Source organism: Emys orbicularis, chromosome 2 (genome assembly GCF_028017835.1).
Source record: "Emys orbicularis isolate rEmyOrb1 chromosome 2, rEmyOrb1.hap1, whole genome shotgun sequence".
Classification (NCBI taxonomy): Eukaryota; Metazoa; Chordata; order Testudines; family Emydidae; genus Emys; species Emys orbicularis.
This window is the reverse complement of record NC_088684.1, coordinates 204626190-204652064: the sequence shown is the minus strand read 5'-3', so window position 1 is coordinate 204652064 and position 25875 is coordinate 204626190. Positions and strand designations below refer to the sequence as shown.

The following is a 25875-nucleotide window of genomic DNA, read 5'->3' as shown; positions in this document are numbered from 1 at the left end:
GTGCAGAAGTTTAAGCAGTTAATACTTTTCATCTTTTTTTGGAATCAGTTGTGAGCCGACTCTTGGGATGGGCTGGGAAAATCTCGCTCTCTCCACCTTCCACTTACAGGAGCTGCTTCTCCTCTCTACCTCCCAACTTCCAGATAAAGCACCTGCCAGTGCCAGGTTTGGTTTCATAGGCATACAGTTTGGAAGCATCGTATTTTATTTAGAATGCCTATTCCAGCATTAAAAATTTAAAAGTTCCTCTGATGGATGCTGCTTAGTGGTCTTCACGTTAGCCACATCCAATGGTCTGCAATTAGAAGTTAATTAAAGCAATGTAGTTTTTGGCTAGCAATGGGGGAGATGGGATATGGGGAAAGGAACAGATGTAGGGAATGGAAAGAAAAGTGAGTGCTTTAACTACAGTCCATAATCCAAGGTGTGCACAGAGAAGGTGGGCTTCTCGCTCTCTTTGTTTAATCTTTCCAGTTATAATATTTCCAGTTTAAATGCGAGTTTCAGAGGGCAGTTTCAGTTACAGTCATAAACAAAATCATAGTTGCTGGGCTCCTTTGGAATTGGTGGGGGAGCATCAGGAATCTGTATATTCTCCAAGTCGAGGAGACGCAGCTTTATCTCCATGCTGAGCAGTGTGTCCAAGTCATTTCGTGTCAGGTCACTCATCATATCCTTCCCAAGGAGGGCATTCAATCCATCGGTCCAGATACAGTACTGCCATGGAAGACAAGAACCTCCATTAAGTCCAGACCTAACCTACTTTCCCATGCAAACAAATCAGCCAACCGTGTCATCTCCAGTGCATTTATGCTCCAGTGACTTAAGAACATCTCTAAGATTAAACTAGACAGATGTGCTTAAGCACTTCTTTGGCTTAATTTTAAACATATTTATTAGCTAGTGATTTAGTGTGAAACAGGTAAATGTTTCAAACAGCTGGTCAGAATATGGTAACAACAATTCTGGGAAACAAATTGAAAGAAATGAAAAATGTTCCATTAAAAAAAAATGTTGGGGAATTTCTCTGGTGTGTGGGCTTTTTGTTTGGAAAATTTCAAACATAGTGAAAATTTTCTTTGTTTTTAGTCAAAACATTTTTGATTTTTTTTTAAAAAGGCATTTTTTCAAATTGAAAATTTTCACATTCAACCAGCTCTAACATTCGATAAACCAGAAAAATGTATACAGTAAACCAAGTAGTTTCTAAAAGACACTTCTCCTTCAATATCAAGAGTACCACTTTGTAGTGTGATATTCAGTTTTCCCTTTGCACACTAATCAAACAACCCATCTATTTTTAATCATAAACCATTAGGAACTGATCCAAGTTTCATGTAATCTAAGGGAATCTTTTCATTGATTTCAATGGGAGTCAAATTGGACCCGTGTTGATCTAGTATTTAGCTACATGGAAAAATATATTTGCCATAAATGCTAATTATATTGTGGAAACTAAAATATGTATTATAGGGAAAAAATCCTGCACTATCAGGGAGGTGGATTACAAAACCTAACAGGACTTTTCAGATATCTAATTTTTGTGATATCACAATCATATATTTGATTTTAAAATACATTTGATCTGATCAAATATATTTCACATCATATATCCAGTATACAAATATGTAATATAGTATATAACTACACACTGTACATAGGTGAGGTTGCGTACAAATACATATTAAGTATGTGTATATGTATGTGTGTGTATACAAACTCACATACACAAGAACAAGGATACACAAACACACACACACATATATGTAACCTATACATAAGCACCTCTTTATGTTAATAAATATGTATGGATCTATTTTCCAGAGCAGAAAACTAATGTTCAATGTTCTGTCCTTCATAAAAAATTAAATGTCAAGTTATCTTGGCATAATTCTAAACAGCTTTGTTTGGCCTGTAAAGAACCTCTTCTCTTGCTGTCTCTCTCTCTCTCTCTCTTTTTTTTTAACAGGAAATGCAATCTCACTCCAAAGCTGACAGCTTGAGATAAACATAAGCTGAATAACTGTTTTAAATAAGCAACAAACCCAGGAGAGGAAGGTGAACAAGAGTCAACTTCTATCAAATCACTTCCATTTATTACTACAAACCATTTACGCAACTATGAACAAAAGTACTTGAATGGTATCGTCTAAAAATAAAAAGATTTCAATCATGAACTCATGTGTCCTAGCTTACAAGGGGAAAATTAAATCCACCATAAATGCATTTTTATCTTACAAATGTTTCTGCTAGATTTATGCCAAAGGATGAACTTTAAAATTAGCCAACCGTGTGCTATAAGTTATAGCCAAACTTACAGATAGCTACAGCTGATTGTGTGCTGCACAAGAAAAAGAATATTGATAAGAATCAGAGAAAAAAATCTCAGTCTATGTCTCATGTTTTTAAAACATGAGAGTTAACACTTCAAAATCCTCGAGTAAAATCCTGCACCAGTGAAGTCAGTGGCAAAATTTTCATTGCGTTCAACAGAGCCAGGATTTCACCTTTCATGTAGACAAGGCAAGTCGTAGTGTTAATGTGTTAGCTGCTTAGTGGGGAATTTATGGTTAAAGCTCTGCGCGGATATAAAAATGTGGATCTGCATCCGCCAGAATCAACCTGCAATCCATCCCACGATCTGCTAGCCATCTTTTACCTGTATCCACGTCAGCAAGCCTTCTCAAGGACTAGCGACAGAGGGTGCGGGGGAAGGGAGCGAGTGGGGGTGCGGGGTCTTGCAGGGAAGAGGCAGCGCAAGGGTGGGGACTGGGGGTAATGGGCAGTGAGGGGGGGGCTCAAGGAGAAGGGGTGGTGCAGAGGGGTGGGGAGGCTGGGGGCCTGGGCAATCGCATCGTGTGCTGCTCCCGGGTGCTCGCAAGCGACGGCACATGGCAGCAGCAGTGCGTGTTGCATCGCAGTGAGTCGGAGGGGTGGGGCGCCGGGGCCCCGCCTGCTCCAATCCCCATGGTCGGGGGTGGGCCCTGCTGCCTAGGAGCCAGCAAACTGGGATTGGGAGCGCAGCCAGTGCTACCGGGCCGGGCCATGGTGGGGATGTTGGCGCTGCCCGAGGGGCCAAGCTGCTGGGCAGGAAGCGGTGCGGTGAGCGCGTGGTGCACAGCCCAGACTCCGACGTGCCGCCCAGCCCCAGCTACTGGCCACTGGGCCCGAGCATGCTGCGTCCCCTGGGCTGGCCGAGCCAGACGCCGCCACCCGGGCACTGCCAGTGAAGAGAGCCCCGTGTGGTTGTATCTGCATCCGATCCACTATCCGCAAAAATGGTCTGCAGATATCTGGTTCACATTGACCAGCTAATAAGGTTTCAAACTTGAACTTGCCCTGTCTACAATAGGATTTTAAATCGTGCTAAGCTATCATGTTTTAAATATACATTTTTTCCCTAGAGTAGACAGGCCTCCAAGAAAGAAAAAAAACATGACCTGAAAATAAAATTCCTGCTGAACACACAGCTCCATGGTGTTTTGCAAATTCACAGTTTCCTTAAACATTTCTATAAGAAACATTTATTGAAAATGGTTTTGCCAGGATTCACTTTATCAGGAGAAGTAAAGGAATAATTGCAAAAGAAATTGAGGTGCTTTTAGGTGTGGAAGCATGCTGGAAAGCTCTCCATGTAATATCTGATCATCTGATGTAACCAGCACTCCCTCAGTGCAAGCATCTCAGTGCACTGGTGAGGGCAGAGCCATAGTCCTCCTCCGGTTCAAACATAACGGATTTGGAGCCCCTTCCAGCTCCTTGCAACCTTCTACTGGCCACCTATTATGTGAGTGCAGTGGATGGAGAAAGGGACTCTTTGTCTCATCTCCACTTTGGCAAGTGAACCTAATCAGACATATATAATTTAGGAAACTGCTAGAAATCCTACTGAGCTGGTGGAAAAATTACAGCATTGATTCAGAGGTATTTCTTTCAACGTACAAAACAGACTGAGAGCCACTGAAGAATCAACTCAATTTAATACAGACTAATTTTAATGAAGTGGCAGTGAAATCTAATTATAACCAGTCTCACTAGCTTCTCTGTCAAAATACAGGGATGGAATAATCTACTTTTTTTGGGGGGGGGGAGGTATTCAGTCAAAACCAGCTCAGCATTCAAATGAAAAACAAATATGATGGTGTGATCTCAAAGTGTTCAGCAATGAGCTTTGACAGATGGCTAAGCTGTATTGCCAAATTTAAAAGATCATAAGTCAGGCCCCCCAAAACAATGATGGTAGCTCAGACATCATGAGTTTAAACAATTGGGTTCATTTTATTTGCTTTCTGGTTTTTAAGCCTTTAAACACACCAAATATTGAGAGACAAATCTCAAAAGTTGGGAACACTGCTATGTTAAGTTAACACTGCTAAATTAAGACCAATTAGGATATTTCCATACCACCAGCAGAAACTCAGGCTGGGTTTTTGGTGGGGGAACCTCTGATGCTAAGTGCTGCAGGAAGTACTGGCCAGCAGGGCCTGAGTGGCAGCCCCTTGCAGCCAGCTGATTGGCCCATGCTGATATATAAACCAGGAAACCATTACAGGGAGCTGTCTGAGCAATGACACTGACTGCCTGCTTCCTCCCCCTTCAGACCTTGCCTTGCTGTGAACCCGACACCGGTTCATGTCTGACTCTGTTATTTGCCTCACTCTTGCTTCCTAGCATCCTGACCTGGCTCAACCCCCACTCCGCTACTTGTCTCTTCACCACAACTTGGTAGCTGATCCATGCAGGCTGGCTGCCCACGGCCCAGCCCTGACACTGGCCCTTGCTTTTCTGGTCACAAACGCAGACTTTTTCAGGCATGCCAATTTTGTTTTAAATGAGCTGGACAAAGTTGAAGGTAAAAACAGAGGAGGATACTTAGGAAAAGATTACAAGGCCTCTGTTAGTTCATTAGAAGATGGCAGTAGTTATATGCTGCATTTTCCGGTGGAGGTGACTGAAATATTTACTAATTTCCATGACAATTCGCCCCTAAGAGCCAACATGGACTATAATTAAATTGTTGCAGAATTTATGGCAGAAAGAACCCAACATGTGTCCAATCTAGAGGTTGAAGAGGACTACGTCTTGTCTAAAACAATAACTCTTAACAGTAGCTGAAGCTTTGGGAGCTCTAGAAACGTCATTGTTAACTTCTCTTAACTGAAGATTTGCCATCAAATCACTTCCTGGAATGAAAAAGCTTCTAAGTGACATTGAAAAATTAATCCTCAGGAAAAGCCAAATGAGCTTCTATCAGAATTAACATCTGTTTGAAAGATTTTAGCCAGAATTTCAAATGTGAAAGCTGCATACCTAATGCACTTTAGTTGTCCTTTCTTGTGCTAAGCATCCTTCTAAGTTTATGTCTGGAAATCCCAAATACTTTGAGACAATCATTTGTGATGCTTCCACCTTCAATTTGGAAATTGACCATTATCTTCCAAGGTGTATGCTTCTTTGGTGGTTGGCTGTTTTGTTTTGCTTTTTTGTTTGCACCACTGGCTCACAGAGCTCTGTCCCATCCCACACCGTGTATACAGCAGAATGTATAGTGTTATGTACCAGGGGCATGCTTAACAACATTCAACTGAGAACAGGGGGGATGTGCCATTCAGTAGCATAAAAGGCCAATGTGTTTGTATCCATAAACTCCACTGATGGTATGGGAGTGCGGTCAAGACTAGCTGATGATGCCCATTGGTGTTTAACAGTCTTGATAGTACAGACCAGGGATGTTATACTGAGGTTAACTTGATTATTCTGTAATCTTGTATGAATTGATTATTGGTCACACAGGAGAACATTGAAGTTTTATTTGTATTCACTTGGGAGAATTACCTACTTTCCAGTGATTAAGGTAGATTGAATTAAGAAGAGGAGCTCTTACCACACCAGAAAAGGAGGAGGGGGAGTTATGAGTGAGCACAGCTCTCCCAAAACAGGAGACAAGGGAGAGGCCTCTCTCTGTTTTATTATTATTTGTATTACTGTATCACCTAAGAGCTCCACTCCTGGACCAGGATTCTATTGTGCTAGGTGCTGGACAGACACAGAACAAAAAGACTGTCCCTGAAAACGTACGATCTTTATAGAGGTGGGAAAGCTGTGTTCCCACCCCATCTCACCCTTGTTTCCCCTTACTTTAACATCTACTTACCTCATGCTTATCAGGAGCGATGAAATTCAGTTGGCCATTTGAGTCATACAATATAGAGAAAGCAAGCTCAAGCACCTCCTGGAAGAACACAGTCATAAAGAAACCCATATTAGAAGTCCATAAGAAAGAGTCACACATTCACACCTTGCTCTCTTCCCTGCCAACAACTCTGAAGAAAACTGAAATACTTTACCGTATGCACCAGAATAAAATGATACTCACCTGAAATTCTACTTCGTTTCCGGCCAATACTGCCATGGTGCCAGCATATCACAAGAGATACTGACAACAACAGAACCAACACTGGTGCCAATGGGGTTTAGGCAAAGCTAAAAATCTGAAATGAGTAGCAGTGACAGTGTGCGGTTCCAACTTAGGCTAGAGTTTGGGTTTGGGTTTGAGCCGTGCCATGGCTAGGGTCTGAGATCAGAGACACCGAAACCTCGCAAAGCCATAGCCCCATAAGACAGATATCTCACAAGGACAGTTCGTTTTGTGATATTTGTGCCATTGTTGATGCCGGAAATCTTACAAAATTATCCATTCTCAGGAGATTTCTGCCATTTTGGTTGCCATCTGAACCAGAATGGGCAAATGTGTCCCGTGTGGGTTTGGATCCAACCACACAGAGGGAAATCCCCAAGGAGCACAGAAGGCTGCCATAGCTGATTCCTCTTCCTCCTCTCAGGGCCCACTCCCACCAGTGTAGGGGGCATTTTGGGGATGGGAGGGGTGTGTGTTCAAACAGACCTGCACTCAGGTGCTTCCCACTAACGTAACACCCTTTAGAGGGTCATTACAAGCTGGTGTTACATAAAGCAGCTCTGTAGCTACACAGAGTTACCCTGAATAATATAAGGAAGTAAGGCAGAAACATGGTGAAAAGCTACCTATGTGTTTCTCCTCACGTGCACTTCCACTGTTGTCTCCAAGAATCTGGCCCACAGTATAACCACCTTCAAACTTTTCCACCACTCCACCCCCGCCTACATCTCTACCCTCATTTCTTCTACTCTCGCTCCCCCCACTCCTCATGTTCCAGCCCAAGCTTCTCTCTTCACTACCTCGTTCAATTCCTTCCCGTTGCAGATTCAGTGCCTTATTCCATGCTGTTTTCTCTGCATTGTACAGACTCCTAAATCAGGTGCTAACTCCCTACCTCTCTTCCTTTGAACCCCTTCTGAGAACTCAGGAGTCCCACAAAACCTACTTGCAATAACTTCCACCTTCCATGCTCTGCTCTTCAAAAATGCCACATCTGTGTGTCTACTCAGACTGTAAGACCTTAGGGTTGGGCAGCCGGGGTCTGTGTATGTGTGTGTGTAGAAAATCTGCCTCTTGCTTTTGTTTAACAGGTCATACTTGCTGCAAGTCCATGTAAGCTCTAGAGCCATATTATAAACTCTGACACAACACTAGGTACATAAGTGGTGTCTAACAAATACTGTAATAATAAGGATAAATTAATAAATTTCGCAATGTGGTTCACATTCTTATTTCCATTTCAAATGGTTTTAGAGAGCATATAGTGCTACAAATAAAAAACGTTAGCTCCTCCCATGCAGTAGCTGCATCTATCTGAGATATTACTGTTTTTGTTGTTCGGTTATAAAGATCTCAAATAAGTTTTTTTTTTGAGGGGGAGGTTGGAAAGAGATGATCAGTTTTCAGCCCTATGTCTCTGAACTGGAATTTTCAAAGGAGCCTAAGGGAGATAGTTAAGCATGCAACCCCTATTGAAAGTCAATGGGAATCAAGTTCCTTTGAAAATGCCAGCCTATGTAAATAAATAGTCAGCATTTATCAACAGTGACCACACTGCTATCTAAGGTACTGTGGTATTTCCATATCCTGAAACTAGCAAGTAGATGTGGTATATCAGTTATTGTAGCATGTCTCAATATCAACTCTGACTAGTTTTTACCGCACGCTAACAGTCATTAGTGAAGTGACTAGTGTGGCCTCTACTTGGTGGACTCAGAAATATTCCCCTCCATATTATGGGCCCGGTTCTTTTTACCCCCTTGCTTCCTGGTCAGTGGCCCTATAACACTGATTGTCTTTACTGGCTCTCTTGAAGGAGAGAAGAGAGGCATACAACAATTGTTCCTACACTGCTAGAAGCTACAGGAGCACTGCTTCCTACATTCACGATATTGAGGATCAAAAATGAAACAACTGTAAATCTGTGGTGGCTATAGCAGATATACCAGACCAGATTTGATCACAGGTACACAGAGCCAGAGTAGCTCCATTGACTTCAGTGGAGTTACTCCAGATTTACACTGGTGTAACAAGACCAGAATCTGGATTACAAACTTTAAGTTACACCCTATACATACTTGATCTGGTTGATCTGAAACTTCAGTATCACATGGCAAAAATTCTTGCTTTCCTCAGGGCGTGGGTATTATCTCAAACTTGCTGTATTTCTAGAACATACAAAAGGAGCTCTCTGGGTTAATTCCCAGAGGAAGCAACAGCTCCTGGCTCTACAGATGCACTCAGCTATCAAACTGCTTATAGTTCATGCAGTTATTTTCTGTTTTAGGCATGTCTCTCTCAAGCGTATCTTATTAAGAGTAATGACTGCATTCCAGAACCAAATTTACCCCTGCCCATACAAGCCTGGCCTTATCTCCTCTCAGAGTGTTATCAATTACTGACATCAGAAAATGCCAAGTCGTGAAACAAAATACGCAGGGGAGGGAGCCTGTACTATGAAGCTACTGAGTTTCCAGAAGGTCACCAACAAATCCTGTACATAGGACTGGGGATGTGAAAGAACCAATAACAAACAGTATGATGCTCCAAGCTCAGCCTTTCTGTCAGATATCTCCTTCTCAACATTCTCCAGCTAACTCTTCCCCTCAACTCACTACCTGGGTTGAAGACCCCACTGGTAATGGATCCAATCCCAGCTCCTGCCTATATCCCTGCATGCCATGCCCTGTAGTCATTGCCACGTCTTGCACCCATTTTGCTCTATTATCACTCCCTTCTCTCCCCCTTTCCCATGTTCCCTCGTTTGCCTTTTTGTCTCTTGTCTTTTTTTTGCTGGGTCTTACTTTCAATTTTTCATTCAGTCCATTAACTTTCTCATTGTTATCTCCTTCCCCTTTCTGCCTCCCTCTGAAAACCCAGTTCTCAACCTCTCTGTGTTCACTTCTCCCTTCCAACTCTTTTCACCACTCCTCTCTCTGTCCCAGATCCATCCTTTCTCTCACAATCCTCCAATTTGCTCCCTACTTCCACCTCTGTTTCACTTCCTCCCCTGCAACCATTCCTTCATCACTTCTAACTTCTCCCTCTCGCGCTCTCTCTCTCTCTTCCTTTCCCCTCCTGGTGAATTCTTCTCTGCCCCTTCCTGTATTTACAAGAGGAATCAATGCTTGGAACCAGAGATGTCTCTCTCATTGAAATAGAGTGTGAACACTCTGCTTAAAGTTACTAGCCACTCCCTGCTTCAGCCTCATGGGGAATCCTTTACAGAAGAGATGTGAGCAGACAGGATCAGGGAGCTTTTGATAATCAGATTTGCTACTGGTTAATTGTTATACTGCCAGTGCCTAAGGCCGAGGAGCACAAGCGATCACATGCAGCTGAAACCACCATGTGAGTGTCCTTCCACCTCATCCTGAGTGGTCTCATGGTTCCTACAGCCCACATCACAGGTTGGGAACCACCGGCCTATTAAGCCAATGCCAGAGCAGGATGGTTCCCACAGTACACTACCTAGAATGTGTGCTGATGTTCTTGTTCTGTGATAACCAAGGTGAAATCAAAGAGAACAGATGTTTCTGAAGAACGGAGAAGTAAGTAGATTAATTTCCGCTCACTAAAAATTCTCCACAGATGGAGAAAGTAAATAAGGAAGTGTTATTTACTCCCTCACATAACACAAGAACCAGGGGTCACCCAATGAAATTGACAGGCAGCAGGTTTAAAACAATCAAAAGTAAGTATTTCATCACACAATGCACAGTCAACCTATGAAACTTGTTGCCAGGGGATGTTGAGGAGGCCAAAACTACAATGGGATTCAAAAAGATTTAGATAACCATTGATGAACCTATTCTCCATGAACTTATTAGCCTGGATGGGCAGGGATGGTGTCCCTTGCCTCTGTTTGCCAGTAGCTGGGAATGGGCAACAGGGGATGGATCACTTGATGATTCCCTGTTCTGTTCATTCCCTCTGGGGCACCTGGCATTGGCCACTGTCAGAAGACAGGATACTGGGCTAGATGGACCTTTGGTCTGACCCAGTATGGCCGTTCTTATGTTCTTAAACCTACCAAGTCAGCAAATGGAAGGGATGACTGGGGAATACCCACGGCTAGATGAACATGTCTCTCATACTTCCTTGTTAAATGGCTTTTAAATCAAATACAATTCATTTGCATAAAATATATTAATATTATATGAGAGGCACAAATGAGCCTAATAGTGAGTCTTAAAAATTGAACCCAATTTAAAACGTGAGCAAGACTAAACAACCATGGATTCAAATCTGCTTCTATCAAGCCATTCAAGTTTCATATGGCATCAAAATTCCAGTTCAGCTTTGTTCCTATTTATTTCTAAATGATCCCACTGGAAGAATAAGGGCTGATGTTGGCCAGTGGAGAAATGATGAAGCCACTGTTAAGAACATTCTGCCAATTCTATTCCTGTGTGTTACACTGTCATTCTCTCATTTAATTTTCTTTTCTTCCAATGAATACACATTAAGGTGCTTGTTACGTATAACAAGCACCTTAGTGTGTATTCATTCATTCACACTCTCTCTCTCTCTCTATCTATCTAGGTCATAACATGATGAAGGTGTCCTTTCAAATCCTCTCTTCAACCTACGCTCTGCGTTTTGTAAATACAAAGAAAACAGGGTTTGTGAGATTTTGATACATCATTCTCAGCTGTCAAACTAAATTAAACTAAAATTTAGCTAAGCAGTGCTGCAATATTCTGCACAGACTATTAAAATGTTGCAGACATTGTGCATACAGTCTGTATTACACAATAACTAACCTTCCAAATTCTGTTATTCCTAAAGCAGAAAATGAGGACATGGAAAAATCAACATCATAAATGGAGTAATGATAAAAATTACTACAGTCTGTACCAAAAACTGAATTCAACAGCTATGGATGTAATTATGTTACCTATCAATTCCTGACCTCCACAGCTTTGGTTAGCAGCTTTATGTCAGTCTATTGCAATTTTACCCTAGGAAATGGAGCATTACTGACTGCTGAGGGCATATAAATCTGTAGCCCTTCTATTTAGCATTAAACTCTATTTAAACACTGCTGCTTTATAAAGATGACAAATTTTCCATCACCCACTGTATGGTTTCTGTCTTTGTTTGTGTGGACAAATGAATGCCAAGATAAGGAAGCACTGAAAATACTTCATATATATTATATAGTTGCAACAGACAAATGCTGTTGATGTCTCAGATGCAGCAATAAGTAGGAGCTGTGTGCAATCTATTGCGTGTATGTGTGTGTTTGTGTTCTGATTCAGAAAATTAACCAGGAAAATGTTTCCTTGCTTTTTTTTTTGTTTGTCTTTGATTTTCATTTGATAAGGCTTTTCATTTTCAATCAGGAATATTCTATAGTGAAAGAAGATGAGGGTAAACTCTGTATTTCAAAATGACTATTCTGCTCTATGAGCCAAATACAACTGAGACTAGTTACCTGTATGTGAAACATACGCAAACAGAGCTTCTGAGATGGTCTGTCCCTCCAGCCATCCTGCACTCATCAGTGTAGTATCTTAGAATCAGTCATTGAGGGAACAGCTAGTTTCAGCTGTCTCTACCTGTCCTCATCTCTTTCTCATTGTAGGAAAAGACCAGAGGTGGGAATGGACAGACAAAGGTACATTGCAATGGGTACGGGGGGAAGCTTTCACTGCACCCATCCCCACAGTGCCTGGCTCCAGATCTGTCTTTAGTCCTATGCTTTCATGAACATTAAACACACACATTTTGTTTTCAAAATTAAACACTACTGAAGTAGGAAATCCTTTTTTAAATATTTTATGCTTCAGAATCTTTCTAAGCATCACAACTAGAGGTGGATCCAAAGCAGAACTTCAAAATATTCCTAATTTCAGGCATTGATAGATTCAGATTCAAATCCCCTGGCTAGAACCCTGTGGTTTCAAGTCAGATCCAAAGCAATGAGGGTCTTATTCCCCCACTGAAATTCATATGCAGCACAGGTTGATGGAAGTCTCATGAATATACCTGTTGGCCAGGGATTTCCACCTTTAAAGATGGCAGAATTTTCCCAAGATCTTCGGATCTCCCAAGCTCTCGTAATTGGGAATTAACTTCTCAGCAAAAAAAAAAAAAAAAAAAGCAAGATTTTAGCACTATGAAACCTGAACACTAGTGCTAGCTTCAGCTTCTTGAACCCAACCTCTGAAAAATATCCTAAACCTAATCTGGATCTGAACACTGCACCTCTTCTCAATCCCACTGTAACACTGAATGCCTCCTTAAAATTCAAATATCACATGGCATCCTTTCATCAGCATCCATTTCACACCTGGGTTTTCTAGCACACCTCAATCTGAAATTACTATAAACTGGACAAAAATGATATCTTTGCTGTGTGACAGATGCAGTGACAGATTCATCAGAGAATATGGTAAGCACAATTTATTTGTTTAATGAGGATAATGTTTCAGCAGGTAACATCGTTAGGCCACTCATCAATAGTTATTGCTACTCTGTTAGACTCCCTGGAACCCAGCAGGAGCCAGCACTACTGATCACTTCTCCGTATGGGTTGTGTTTATCCACAATTATCACAATGCACAGATGCCATGAAAGTTAAACATAGGGTTGAGCCCACTCAAGTAGGCTTGTCTAATAATTTGACTCACATGGTTTTAGATGAAAACAGAAAAAGACAGAAAAATAGAGAGAGTGTGTGTGTGTGTGTGTGTGTTCACATACAAATGGATTTGCAGCAAGCCAGAATGCAGTTATTTCAGGAAAGGTCATGTTCACAGTCTTTGTACTCTGCAGAGTGAACAGTTATAATAATTTGAAAGTCATACCTTGTTTTGTTTAAGAGCACCTTTCTCCTTCATGTGAGGGCAGTCCTTCCCTGTCACAACTGCTTTTATATCTGCCACAGGTACTGCATTCAAAAAAAGAAAATGAGTGTAACCAAAAAGTGTAAGAGCTGTGCTGTCAAACAAGAGGCAAAACTGATGTGTCAAAAATTCCAGCTACTATGCCATTACCAGAGTCTGCTGTGAAAAAGGAAACTAAGCAAAACAACTGAAACAGGCATCACTGAGCCTTAACATAATGGATTCAAGTTTCACATGTCCAGATGGAAATATGAACTAGGATTCTGCGTTCTCCCTCTTGTTGAGACTTTTGATGGAAAATGGATTTTGTGTAGATGTGTATAGGGTTTATGTACACTCACACCTCTAGACCAGAGATTTTCAAACTGTGGTCCACAAGCTCCATTCAGGTGGTCCACGGATAGTACCCTCTAAGGTTCACGCCTGGGTGGCCGAACACAAGTGAATGAAGGGCTACCCACCTAATTAGTTGAGCCACGCAGGCGTGGCTCCACTAATTAGGTGCCTGGACCCTGGAGAAGACGCACATGTAAGGTGAGGTGGTGGCCTGGGGGAGAATAGGGGGTAAGTGTGAGGAGGCAGTGGGGTAAGAGGAGGTGGGAGGAATTTGGATGTGCAGTGTAGCGGTGGCCAGAGAAAGAGGTGACTTTCCCCAGCTCCAGGGCTGTGGCAGCCAGGGAGAGATGGCTCTCCTTCCCAGCCTCAGCTCAGGGCCTGCCCCGGCAGGGGAGAGAGGGCACATCCATCACATTAGAAAGGTAAGGCTACTGATATTAAAATATGAGTTGTGTGCTTTTATTTGTAGAACAAAAAAATGTTAATTGTTGTTAAGTTTTTTTTATATAACGCTTTTATCCAAAGCATTTTACAATAGTTAGCTAATGGTACAAACAACATTTGGAAAGAGCCTTAAGTGGTCCGCCAGGACCCTCAGCAATTTTCAAGTGGTCCGCGAAAAAAAAAAAGGTTGAGAACCACTGCTCTAGACAACATATAGCATATATCTGTCTTATTAATTTAGATACAACTTTTTTATGTTGTTTTACACTTTATCAATGACTGACTGCTCAATCACACACTTGTGATTTTGATGGGGAAGCTATATAAAGTTTAGAATGACCAACCATCACTGTTTTTTAAAAAAAATAATTTTTAAAGTAAATTCATTAAAAAAAGTTTTGAAAAGTTGCATTTGTCACAGTCTCTGCAGGAGTAAACTTGGTGAGGTCACTAGAACACAGAGATAAATGCATCTGTGCTTCAAGTGGAAGTCAATTTTCCGGCAGTAATTACATTATGGAAAATCTATATACTCTAAATATAATATGGTCAGTGAATGACAGAAAGCTTCTACAATCTATAAATAACCCATTATCTTGTGACTTTGGAAAAGGATCATATGGAGCAGAATAATAACATGAAAGTCTGTCATTGCTCGAGCCCTTAGAATCTCTAATGGAAATGCTACAGTAGAGAATGCATTTTCCCCCTGATGGACTCAGCAGCAGAACACATATTTTATGTATTATATATGTGTCTTCTCTAGCCAAGACAACAAGCTGTTGTATCACTCACAGTGTTATGGTTGAAAAGACAACACAAAATATTAAAATACAATGCCATTTTTAATGGCTTTTTTTTTACATACAGTAAACCATAAGCAGCAGAAATTATTCCTGGGGTTATCCATTCAACCTCTCCTCCTTCGGTCTACTTTAGGGTTTTAAAGTGCCACTCATCATTGAAGTCTCTAAGCAACTTCCCCATAGCAAAGATGGCGATAGCCGTAGCAAAGTCCCTAGTGGACTCCATGAAGTCATTGTCACTTTTCTCTTTTTAGGGTCAACACTCTGCTTGGGGTAGGTTTTTTTGAGGAACTGGGAGGATTTGGGGAATAAAAGGAAGTGTCTGAGTTGTGAGTATCACTTATGGTGAAAAGACTTTCTCTAAACTGAAGGCTTTGTAATGTTTCCTAAAGATGGTCAGACTCTGAATTCACCTGATCTCATCTGGAAGGTTGTTCCATAGCCAGATCCTCTCTACTGAGAATTTTGGTTCCCAGATCTCATATGCTTTGCCCTGGGTTTTGTGATCTGTATTGTTCCAGAAGTGATTCATAAGTCAAAATTTGGTCTTTGATGTAGCTGGGGCTTGATACATTAATCGCTTTGAAAATTAAGACCATTGCCTTAAACTGGCATTGAAAGCTGACAGGGAGCCAGTGGAAGATCTTGAGCATGGGTCTGACGTAGCCTAAGCCATAGAAGAGGTGGGCAGCTGCATTCTGTGCCAGCTGAAGCCTATGCATAATCTTCACATTCAGCTTCAGATACAATCAGTCACAGTATTCCAGCCTGGATATGACCAATGCATGGATTATTGTGGCTAAATCCTCATCTGGGAGGAATGGACCAAGTTTCCTAGCAAACTGGATATGAAAGAAGGCATTTTTGAGAACTGATGGTACCAGTTCATCCAAACTTAGTGAGCAGACAAAGAGGACTCCCCTCTTCACAAGCCACCTCGGTCTCATTTTTCTTTCCCTCATCCCCTTTCCCCTACTGATTCTCCCCCTTCTGCATTGGGGAATGGGAAGAGAGAAGGACCACTGTGTGGTCCCCTTTGCTCACCCGATGGCCAGGAGGAGCGAGAAGGCTTGTCCAAAGCTGGCAGTGGAGAGCACAGTAATCTTTATGTCTAGGAGAGTGTAGGTCAGTACACTCAGATGGTAGCAAATCTCCGTAGTCCCACATTATATATAGGGTGACTCAAAAACTAGGGAGTCCGCACTTGGTCACAGGTTTTATAGGTTCCCAAAGCTAGTTCTTCATGGCATGTCTTGAACAGTAGCACCTTATTATTGGGCTCTATTTACATGAGTCGGATGGTTCTCATGTTCCATTTAAACTAATTCCTAATGTAATGGCTGCTGTGGTAATCCATGAGTCCCCCTGAGCCTGAAAAGTCTGTGGCACTCAAGGAATGGTGGCCCTCCCTCAAATTCTGTCACTATCTAATTCACTTGGTCATCCGACATACACATTTTATGGAGGATGGGGCCCAGTCACTAGAGCCACAGTTCAAGAGTGGGGTTCACTGCCTCATCTTTCACTCCAAAGCCACTGTAATATTTTTGCCCTATTTCTCTATCTGCAGAGCAAACAAATAGCTTTTCCCAGTGCCAATGCTTTAGTGCAGTGATCAGAAACCCTGTCCTAGATTCTGACAAAGGACTCCAGTAAAAGCACGAAACACCCTTGAGGCAATTCTGTACAGCAATGAAAATAAGTGAATGTGACTGTAAAATGCCACTGTCATGTGACTCCAGCTAGGTGTGTCACTCTCCCAGGCCAGCACAAAGCAGCACCCAGACATTTTTATGGGATGGGGGCAGAACAAAGATTTTGATTTCATTATCCCAAAGGTTTGTGTTAATTGATTAATAAAAATAAATCAGTGTAAGAAGTTTAGGTTATTAAGTTACAGTAACTCCTTGCTTAACGTTGTAGTTATGTTCCTGAAAAATGCTACTTTAAGCGAAACGATGTTAAGCAAATCCATTTTCCACATAAGAATTAATGTAAATGGGGGGGGGGGGGGAGGGAGAGGGGGTTAGGTTCCAGGGAAATTTTTTTCACCAGACAAAAGACATTATATATATATATATATAGTGTGTGTGTGTGTGTGTATGTATGTGTATACACATACATTAAAACTTATACTGTGTGTGTGTATGTATGTGTACACATATAAGTATAAGTTTTAAACAAACAATTTAATACTGTACACAGCGATGATGATTGTGAAGCTTGGTTGAGGTGGTGAAGTCAGAGGGTGGGATATTTCCCAGGGAATGCCTTACTGCTAAATGATGAACTAGCTTTTGGCTGAGCCCTCCAGGGTTATCCCATTGTTGTTAATATAGCCTCACACTCTACAAGGCAGCACAAATGGAGGGAGGGGAGACAGCATGGCAGACAGAGACAGAGACACACACCCTGTGTGTGAGAGAGAGGAGAATTATTATCCCTGTTTTACAGATGAGGAAGTGAAGCAATAAGAGATTAAACAATTTTCTCAGGGACACAGAGGAAGGCTGTAGCAGAGTCTGGAATTGAACCCAGATCTCACAAGTTCCCGGGCCACAAGAGCAGATCTATGCCACCCATGGATTTGCAAAGACAAGATCTGGCCACTCATTTTGGGTTTCATAGTAAGATGAAGCTAAACAAGAAAATTGAGGTGAACAATCCAAATGGTGGCATAAATTGACTGGAACTGTTCACATCCTTCTGGGTAGAGCTGCCATTGGATAGCCTTGAAAAAAAATACACACTTTGCAAGCTCTACCATTACTGCAGTCTGACAAACTCTTTATAGACTGCCCAGAGGTCTGTACTTGAGAAGAATGCTTGTGACAAGATATACCTTAACCAGAGGAGGCATGGCATACTGGGCCCATTAATGGAGCTATTTATATTGCATTGTCTTAAAAGCAAATAAGTAACTTAAAAATTAACTAATAGAAGAGCCAGCACATTTACATGACTTACATTTATCCTGCAAAGAATCATGGGGAACTTCTCCCTGTGGACTTTCTTCCAAGTCTCCGTAGTGCAAGACCTTGTGATTGGGCGATAATCGACAATACCAAAATTTGTCTGATAAAATAATACATTAAAAAAGGTTATCATCTGTTTTCATCTTCATCACCAATAGCACAGGAGAAAAGTTATTCATTTCATATGCTAAACCGCAGGGAAGTAGTATTATGTAATGCTTAAAGAATGTGTGATGTGTTTTGAGGAGGGCAAGGACTTTGCCTGTTCACGATAATTCACTTAATTACGAAGAGTCTTTGAACTGGTCCTCTTGCAGCATTTCTATTCCATTCAGCCACCATTTACGAAAACCAGTGTTAAACAAGAATGACTTCCTTAGTTTTAAACTCTTCTGGGAAGAGACTTGGGCTAAGGTTTTCAAGAGAAACTAGTGACTTTGGGTGCCTAACCTGAGATGCCTTTGAGGGGACTGTTTGGAAGAAGTGCAGAGTGCTCAGTAATTGAGAACCAGACCCATTTAAGATGTCTCAAATGGAGCACCCAAAAATGACTATTTAGATTTGAAAACTGTGGCCCTTGCCTTCTGATATGCTTTATAAAGCGTCATGTACATTTACTGTGTTACAGAACATAATAATAATTTCCCAATGGTTTCAATAACTACATCACCAAGACCCTTATTCTATAGATAACAAATAAGTCATTACTTTATATGTCCACAAATGCATATTGTTTGTCTTTTTTCATTTTAGCCTTCTCTTGGAGCCCAAGTACATTTACACTTCTTCCCATCTTCAGCTTCTTCAGTTATTATTCCGCTTAACAATATTTGCCAAGAACTGCTACCACTAATATTTGCTGGCAGAGCCAGACTAAAATACTAGCTAATGTATAAGGTCACTGCCTGCCAATTCCCTTTCTGAAAGGATAACTCCAGACTACCACCCAGGTACCAACCGTACCACAGCACCTCTAATAAACAGACCACAGTACGCTGTCAGAAATGCAATTTTGTTACACTTGAACTATGACTCTCCTAAAACTTTGAGCAAGGTTGGACAAAATAGTGGTTAAAATGCTAGTGGATCCCTAGTGGCTTGTCTACATCAGCCCTCCCATCATTTCTATCACCAGAGGAGTGGCACCCATGGTGAGAAATTTTAGGGGCAAAGGCTAGCATGGACACAGCCCCAGAGCACTATACTAGCACACTGGCTTCATGAGCCTGACATTTTTAGGAATCCTGTAAGCCCCACTGTCCATGCTTTAAAATAAATTAAACAACCACCTAATGGAGGGACATGATTGAACATCATAGATTTTTTAAACTGTGCATGTGATCCCCCCTTTTAGCTATTTTTCACTGTGTATTAGCTTTTTTCACTCAGTAAATGTGCAAAGATGTTTGGAAAATAATAAATGCAAATATTTTTCCATTTATGTACCACCTTCTCCTGAAAGAACTCAGAGCACCTTATGAACTATGGTGAGAGAGTCTGATTTCAGTTATACAAGCATAAATCTAGAGCAACCCCAGAGTTAATTGATTTACTTTTGTGTGCCCAGGTTTAGAGTCTCGTGCTACGTACATAAAGTGCCACTGAAACAGAGCTATCCCTGGGATGGAAGGCTGCAGGTAACTAGCACATAGTGTGTTGCACAGCACTGGGGAGAAGGGAAATTGTAGTCGAGAAACCAGAAGTTTCTATGCTTACAAAAATGTTATAGGGGCTTCATAAGAGAGAAGACAGGGCCCTCAGTTTATATGGTCTTATATGAAGGACCCATAATAAACTGCTTGGCATTCAATTTATGAGTCTTGGAAGAATGTATGGTGAATGAATTCTCCCTGGATCTGAACATCTGGTTCCAGGTAGTTTTACCAGAAATGTTTCAAACCTAATGCTTAGAAAAAACTTATCCTTAGCACTGGACAGGGCCGGCTCCAGGCACCAGCTTACCAAGCAGGTGCTTGGGGCGGCCACTTCGGAGAGGGGCGGCACGTACAGCTGTTCAGCAGCAATTCGGCGGACGGTCCCTCACGCCTGCTCGGAATAAAGGACCTCCCGCCGAATTGCCGCCGCAGATTGCGATCATGGCTTTTTTTGTTTTGTTTTGGTTTTTTTTGTTTGGCTGCTTGGGGCGGCCAAAACCCTGGAGCCGGCCCTGGCACTGGAACAACTTGTTATTTTCGTTCATAAAAGAGGCAGTCCTATTAAATACAGTATCAGAATATAATCTCTAGCTCTAATAGCAACCCCATCTATTCATGAGACAGTTTTACAATTTTGGACAGTACAGGAGAACATAGCTAGCAATTTCTTATGATTAAAAAAATCCTTTCTTCCTATTGAAACTCAGCATGGCCTTACTATAGTCTCAATACCTTTGGGCATTGAGTAAATGGATGGTGTCAATGAAGACAATTAGTATGAAACGTGGAGAGAATCATCAAAGACTATGCACTGGAGTTATTGAAGAAGCTAAAATGGACCAGATCATTAACATACTAATGACTAGAGCGTTCTAATAACCTTCTTCCAGCCCCAAATATCTAAAAAACAAAAACAAAAACAGAAAATACAAATGTGAGTGCTTACTCCTTTACATTATTTTTAGGAAGCAATGGTTTTAAACTAAGAAAGCCTAGCTAGGAAGGCCAATAAAATGATTCCCAATGTCAAAAGGATAATTAAAGAACTAATAATCATAGACTGCTGCTCATAGTGTGTCCAGTGCAACTCTCCAGGAGTCTTATTCATCATTGCCGCCATAGCAAAACTTGCTGGCAGGGGAAATGATTTAAATGGGACCTGCAAAAGGAACTAATGATATTCTGTCAGCTGTACTGATCATACTACTCAGGCTGAGAGTAGGGCAACCAGGATATTAACAATTGAGAACAGACCTGGTTTTCCTTTTGGGTCTTGATACACCCATCACAGCCACAGGCAGCTGGTTTTCAGCTTAATAATAATATAATATTGGCTTGATGCACCATCTTTAGGGATCTCCGCTTTACAAGGGATCATGTTGGTTTATGGGAGTTGTGTGAAGTAGTGCCGGTGCTATTTTACTACATGGTAGGTTTAGTAAATGTTTTGATTCCGTTGTTTTTTAAACTAAAGGATAAACTAAAAAAGAACCCATGCAAAATGGTGCTAAGTAATAAGAAAAAGAGAGGACACCATGTTTATGGTTAGGGCACAAGAAATGTTAAGCTGACAAAAATGCATTTTTTGTCTTCCAGCTCCAAACAAATTAAAAGAAAATACAAGTGCAAGTTCTTACTTATTTTAATCATTTTTAGGAAGAAGCAGTTTTAAATCAAGAAAGCACAGATAGGAAAGCCTGTAGTGCTTTTAAAAATGATTACCATGGTATCCAGGTACTGTGCCAGGATTTAAAAGACTGGAAAGGAATTTCAAAATGGAACTTCAACTCTGCACTCTGTAAAGTTGTGGGTCTGTGCATATATCTGGAGAAATTTTCTCTTCCTTGGTGAAATGGTCAGATCAAAATTGGGCAGCTTGCATTTTGCCCTGAACACTGTTAGTCTTAGGCTGAGTCTGATTTCCCTTGGTAGAGATGCTCCATAGTCTAGGGCCCTTTGCTGAGATGCTGGACACAAGACCCTTAATTTTTCATCTAATGTTATACATGCTCTGATAAAACTCTTATTTAGAATGGGTGGCGTTGTGATAACTGGGTGTACAAATTTATCCTAATTGTTAGCCTAACTGGTAAAAAGTGGATAACGGTTCAAGAATTATCACCATGACCTGTTACATAAAACTACTTAAGAAAAGATGTGAGAAGAAGACAGAAAGATTAAGCTAATTTAAACAAAAAGAGTTTACTGATACCACTCAAGGACTGTGTTAAAATTGTGACTGGTAAACCAGAGGAGTAGAGAGTCAGTGGACTAAAATTGGTGCTTTGGAAATTAGGCTTAATTGGTGGGCAAAATAAACAGAGGATGGATTATTCCACTCATCACCTTTTCGGGGCCCTTAAAAAAAGAGACTTTGGGGGAGAAAAATAAAACTTTTTGCCATCACTGTGGGAAGGGTTGTTGCTGTGACACCAGACCTTGATATTCCAGTGAGGCTGTCTGATGATCATTGCTGCATCAGTGAGGATCCCAGCCTGATACAGGTGAAATCTTGCTGTGTCTTCCCCTCCTTGCATGTTCCTTTTCATCCCCAATCCTCTTCCTCCTATTCTCTCTTTCTCTCAGCTTTTCATCTGATCCTGAGATTAACTGTATTGCACAGCACCAGCATGGTGAAATGAGATGGCCCATCCAGAAATGCTCAGCCTGGGAAGGACCAGTGAAGGATAGGAACCTGACCAGACCAATCGGATGGCATCCCTGAACAGGGAAGTGAGCCAGAGTCCAGAACATCCGCTATCATAGCCAACCTGCCAGCCCAAAGCATCCATCCATGACTGAGCAGTCACCCTCTATCCTAAGAACATCAACAAAAGCCATATTTCCCTGATCTTTACTATTCTATCTCTTCTCTCCCTTCTGCATCTGTCCATGTTTTTAAAAGCAGGAAAGCCTCAATATTTAACAGAAATAACCCTTTCCTCCCTTCCAAGGAGAACTGTTCGACTGAAAAGAGACTTTAACCAGTATTTACCGTCTCCACAAAGGAACTTTAACAGGTGTTTGTTTTTCATAATCAGCCAATTTCAATGCTTTTTGCCTTGTTTTGATTTTTTTCTGCTCTTTTTCCTTTTCATGTGTTCCAATCAATACATTTCTAACCTTTGGCAAGAACTGCCTAATGTGATTCCCATTGTATTAAGCAGGCTGAGGTCTGTATATCAAACCCAAACCTTATTTAAAACTGTTTAATATTGGATAGTTTCAGGGTCATGTTCACACCTTTAACTCTTTGGGCCTATAAATTCATCTAAATTAATACAACAGTAGTTTCTGGGAGGATAACTATAAGAAACAGTATTGAGTGACAAAGAAGGGCCATGATTTATTTGTACTCACAACTACCATGCTATTAAAACCTCCTAGCCAGTTCTTAAGTCTGGTTTACTCACTCTCATTGAATTACTGATGTTATTAGGGATACCAGCTTGATTACTAAGATTACAACTAGATAGATAATAATACAGTTCTCACAGTGCCTTCCATCTGAGGACCTCAGAGAGCTTTAAAAACACTAATGACCTGATCTTGGCAACGAAGTACAGTATTATTTTTCCCATGTTTACAGATGGGGAAACTGGAGGACAGAGGGCTTAAAATGGCTTTGCCCAAAGTAATTTAGAAAATTTGAGGCTGAACTTGGAATAGAACACAGGTCACCTGATTCCCAGTCCTCTGCCCTAATCTTAACTATTGTTCCTCCCTAGACTTGTAAACTGGAAAAGGTTAAATCCACTCATTTTCCATTGGCTCATTTTATCATCACTTTACTTCACTACGCCAACTATCCCCTGGGCTTAACTCACTCCTGTGTGTGTCAGTGGGTAGAATTTGCAGTCCCATCCCAAAATTCATCCCTTGGGGAAGAACAGGCATCTATCCATCAGGCATCTTGCCTGGCTGGGCCAGGTTTAACTTCACTGGGTTTATACTCAATCAGTACGTCTTCGGGTGCTCTAGCCCAGTATTTATAGCTGATGGAATCTTCGATCTTGCTGGCCCCACTCACTTTGTGGTTTGTACTGAGTGCTTCAGATTCACAACTACTGCTGTGACCCTCTTCAGGGCATATTTTCTGCCACAGGGGGCTCACAGCTTGCCACTAGAGGAAACTGGACCAGTTAACTGTACTTTTTCTATAAAATCTGAAAAAAACCGAACAATTAAACATCCCTCTTCCAAGTATATGGCAGCTGGTGTAACTAAGTAGAGTTGCTAGAGAGTCTTTGTTTAGAAACCAAGTTTAAATGCTCTGATTTTTAACCTTCTAAACAATTTTTTTGCTTAAAATATTTGACCTTCAAACAAGAGCTGCAGGAGCCTGTTAACTAAATGGCATCTTGTATGCAGTGTTTTTGTAGCCATGTTGTCCCAGGATATTAGAGAGACAAGGTGGGTGAGGTATTAGCTTTTATTGGACCAACCTGTTTTGATGAGAGAGACAAGCTTTCAAACACAGAGCTCTTCTTCAGGTCTGGGAAATGTACTCAGAGTGTCACAGCTAAATGCAAGGTGGACCAGACTGTTTAGCATAAGTAGTTAACACATTTCAAGGGACCATTCAAGGTAAAGTGGCCCATTAACCCTTCTCCAGTCATGGGTAGAGGGAGGGGGAGGTAAAAAAAAGTTTTTTTGGGGGGAGGGTGTTAAGTGGGCATAGCTTGTTTTAATAAACCATCAATCCAATGTCTCTACTCAGTCCATGATTTTTAGTATCTCGCAAAGTTACAAATTTAAGCTCCCAGGCTTTCTCTGTTGAAGTTATTGCCAAACATATCCATTTCATTCTCACCCATAACAATTTTACATTCAACAACAAACACTTTGTTCAAACCATGGGGACAGCCATGGGTACTAGGATGGCTCACCAATATGCCAACCTCTTCGCAGGCCACCCTGACAAAGAATTTCTGGACAAATGCAGCAAGAAACCAACAATATACCTGAGATACATTGATATTTTCAGCCTCTGGATATATAACCTAAATTCCCTCATGGATTTCCACTACAACTTCAACAACCACCACCCATCCATTATACTTTCTCTAGAACACTCCCACACTAACATCAACTTCCTGGACACCACGATCAGCTTCAACAATGGAACTCTTCAGACAAGTATATACAAGAAACTCCTGGATTGCCACACCTACCTTCACAGATCCAATAATCACCTCGAACACACCAAGAAATATGTTATCTACAGCCAGGCACTCAGATACCACAGAATATACTCTGAGGAGAAAGTCTGGGGTATACACCTGAACACATGTAAAACTGCCTTCACCAAACAAGAACATTTCACCAGAGAAGTAGATCGCATCACAGAATGGGTCACTCAAATACCCCGAGAGAATCTGCTTCAATACAGAAATAACCCCCCTCCAACTGCACACCTCTAGTAAACACCTACCATCCCACATTGGCACCCATACAGGGTATCATCAAACAAGTACAACCCATACTCAATGGGAGCCACATCCTGAAAGAAATCTTTCCTCAACCCCCACTTCTGGCCTTCAAATAACCCCTCAACCTCTCCACATCATCATCAGAAGCAAGCTCCCACAGACCAAGACACACCAACTTAAAGTGGCACCAGACCTACCAGAACAACAGATACAACCTGCAGACACATCTCCACTGCTATGATGATCAACACCCTCCCCCCACAACACAGCTTTCAAGATCCATGGATCCTACACATGCCTATCACAATATGGTGTACCTCATCCAGTGCACTAAATGCCCCAATAACAACTATGTGTGTGAAATGTGACAATCACTATGCTCTTGAATGAATGCACACAGAAAAATAAGAGACAAAAACATCATATCACAAAGCACTCACTCAATATCTGACCTCAGTCTTCATCCTCAAAGGAAACCCGCACCACACCTTTAAAGACAAGCCTGGGAACTTAAATTCATCACTTTGCTAGATACTAAAAATCATGGACAGAATAGAGACACTGAATTTATGGCTTATTACAAGTCTATAACCCACTTAACCCTTACCTCCCCCCCCTCGCCATCTCCTTTTTCTCCTCCCCTCCTCTGATTGGAGGGGTGTTAATGGGCCACATCACCTTGAATGGCCCCTTGAAATATGTGTTAACTACTTATGCTAAACAATCGCTGTGACACTCTGAGTACATTTCCCAGACCTGAGGAATTCTGTGTAAGCTTGAAAGCTTGTTTTTCTCACCAACAGAAGTTGGTCCAATAAAAGATATTACCTCATCCACCGTGTCTCGCTAAACGGCATCTTACCACTTTATTAAATTTAGAATACCAGCTCTCAAATTGTAATCCGGGGACCATTGGTGAGCACTTGCTGATGGTCTACATAGTATTGGCTCTTCA

At 41.4% G+C, this 25875-nt stretch overlaps 1 protein-coding gene across 1 annotated transcript in view; it reads right to left on the bottom strand.

The window, feature by feature from the left end:
* Positions 1-516: 516 nt before the first annotated feature.
* ELMO1 (engulfment and cell motility 1) overlaps positions 517-25875 on the bottom strand; it is a 476091-nt gene continuing 450732 nt past the window's right edge. Inside the window, exons 20-23 of the mRNA XM_065398227.1 lie at positions 17826-17933; positions 13234-13316; positions 6155-6232; positions 517-717 (exon numbers count right to left, since the gene is read on the bottom strand). Of these exons, the coding sequence (XP_065254299.1) occupies positions 517-717; positions 6155-6232; positions 13234-13316; positions 17826-17933 (470 nt within the window). The remainder of the gene's footprint in view (positions 718-6154; positions 6233-13233; positions 13317-17825; positions 17934-25875) is intronic.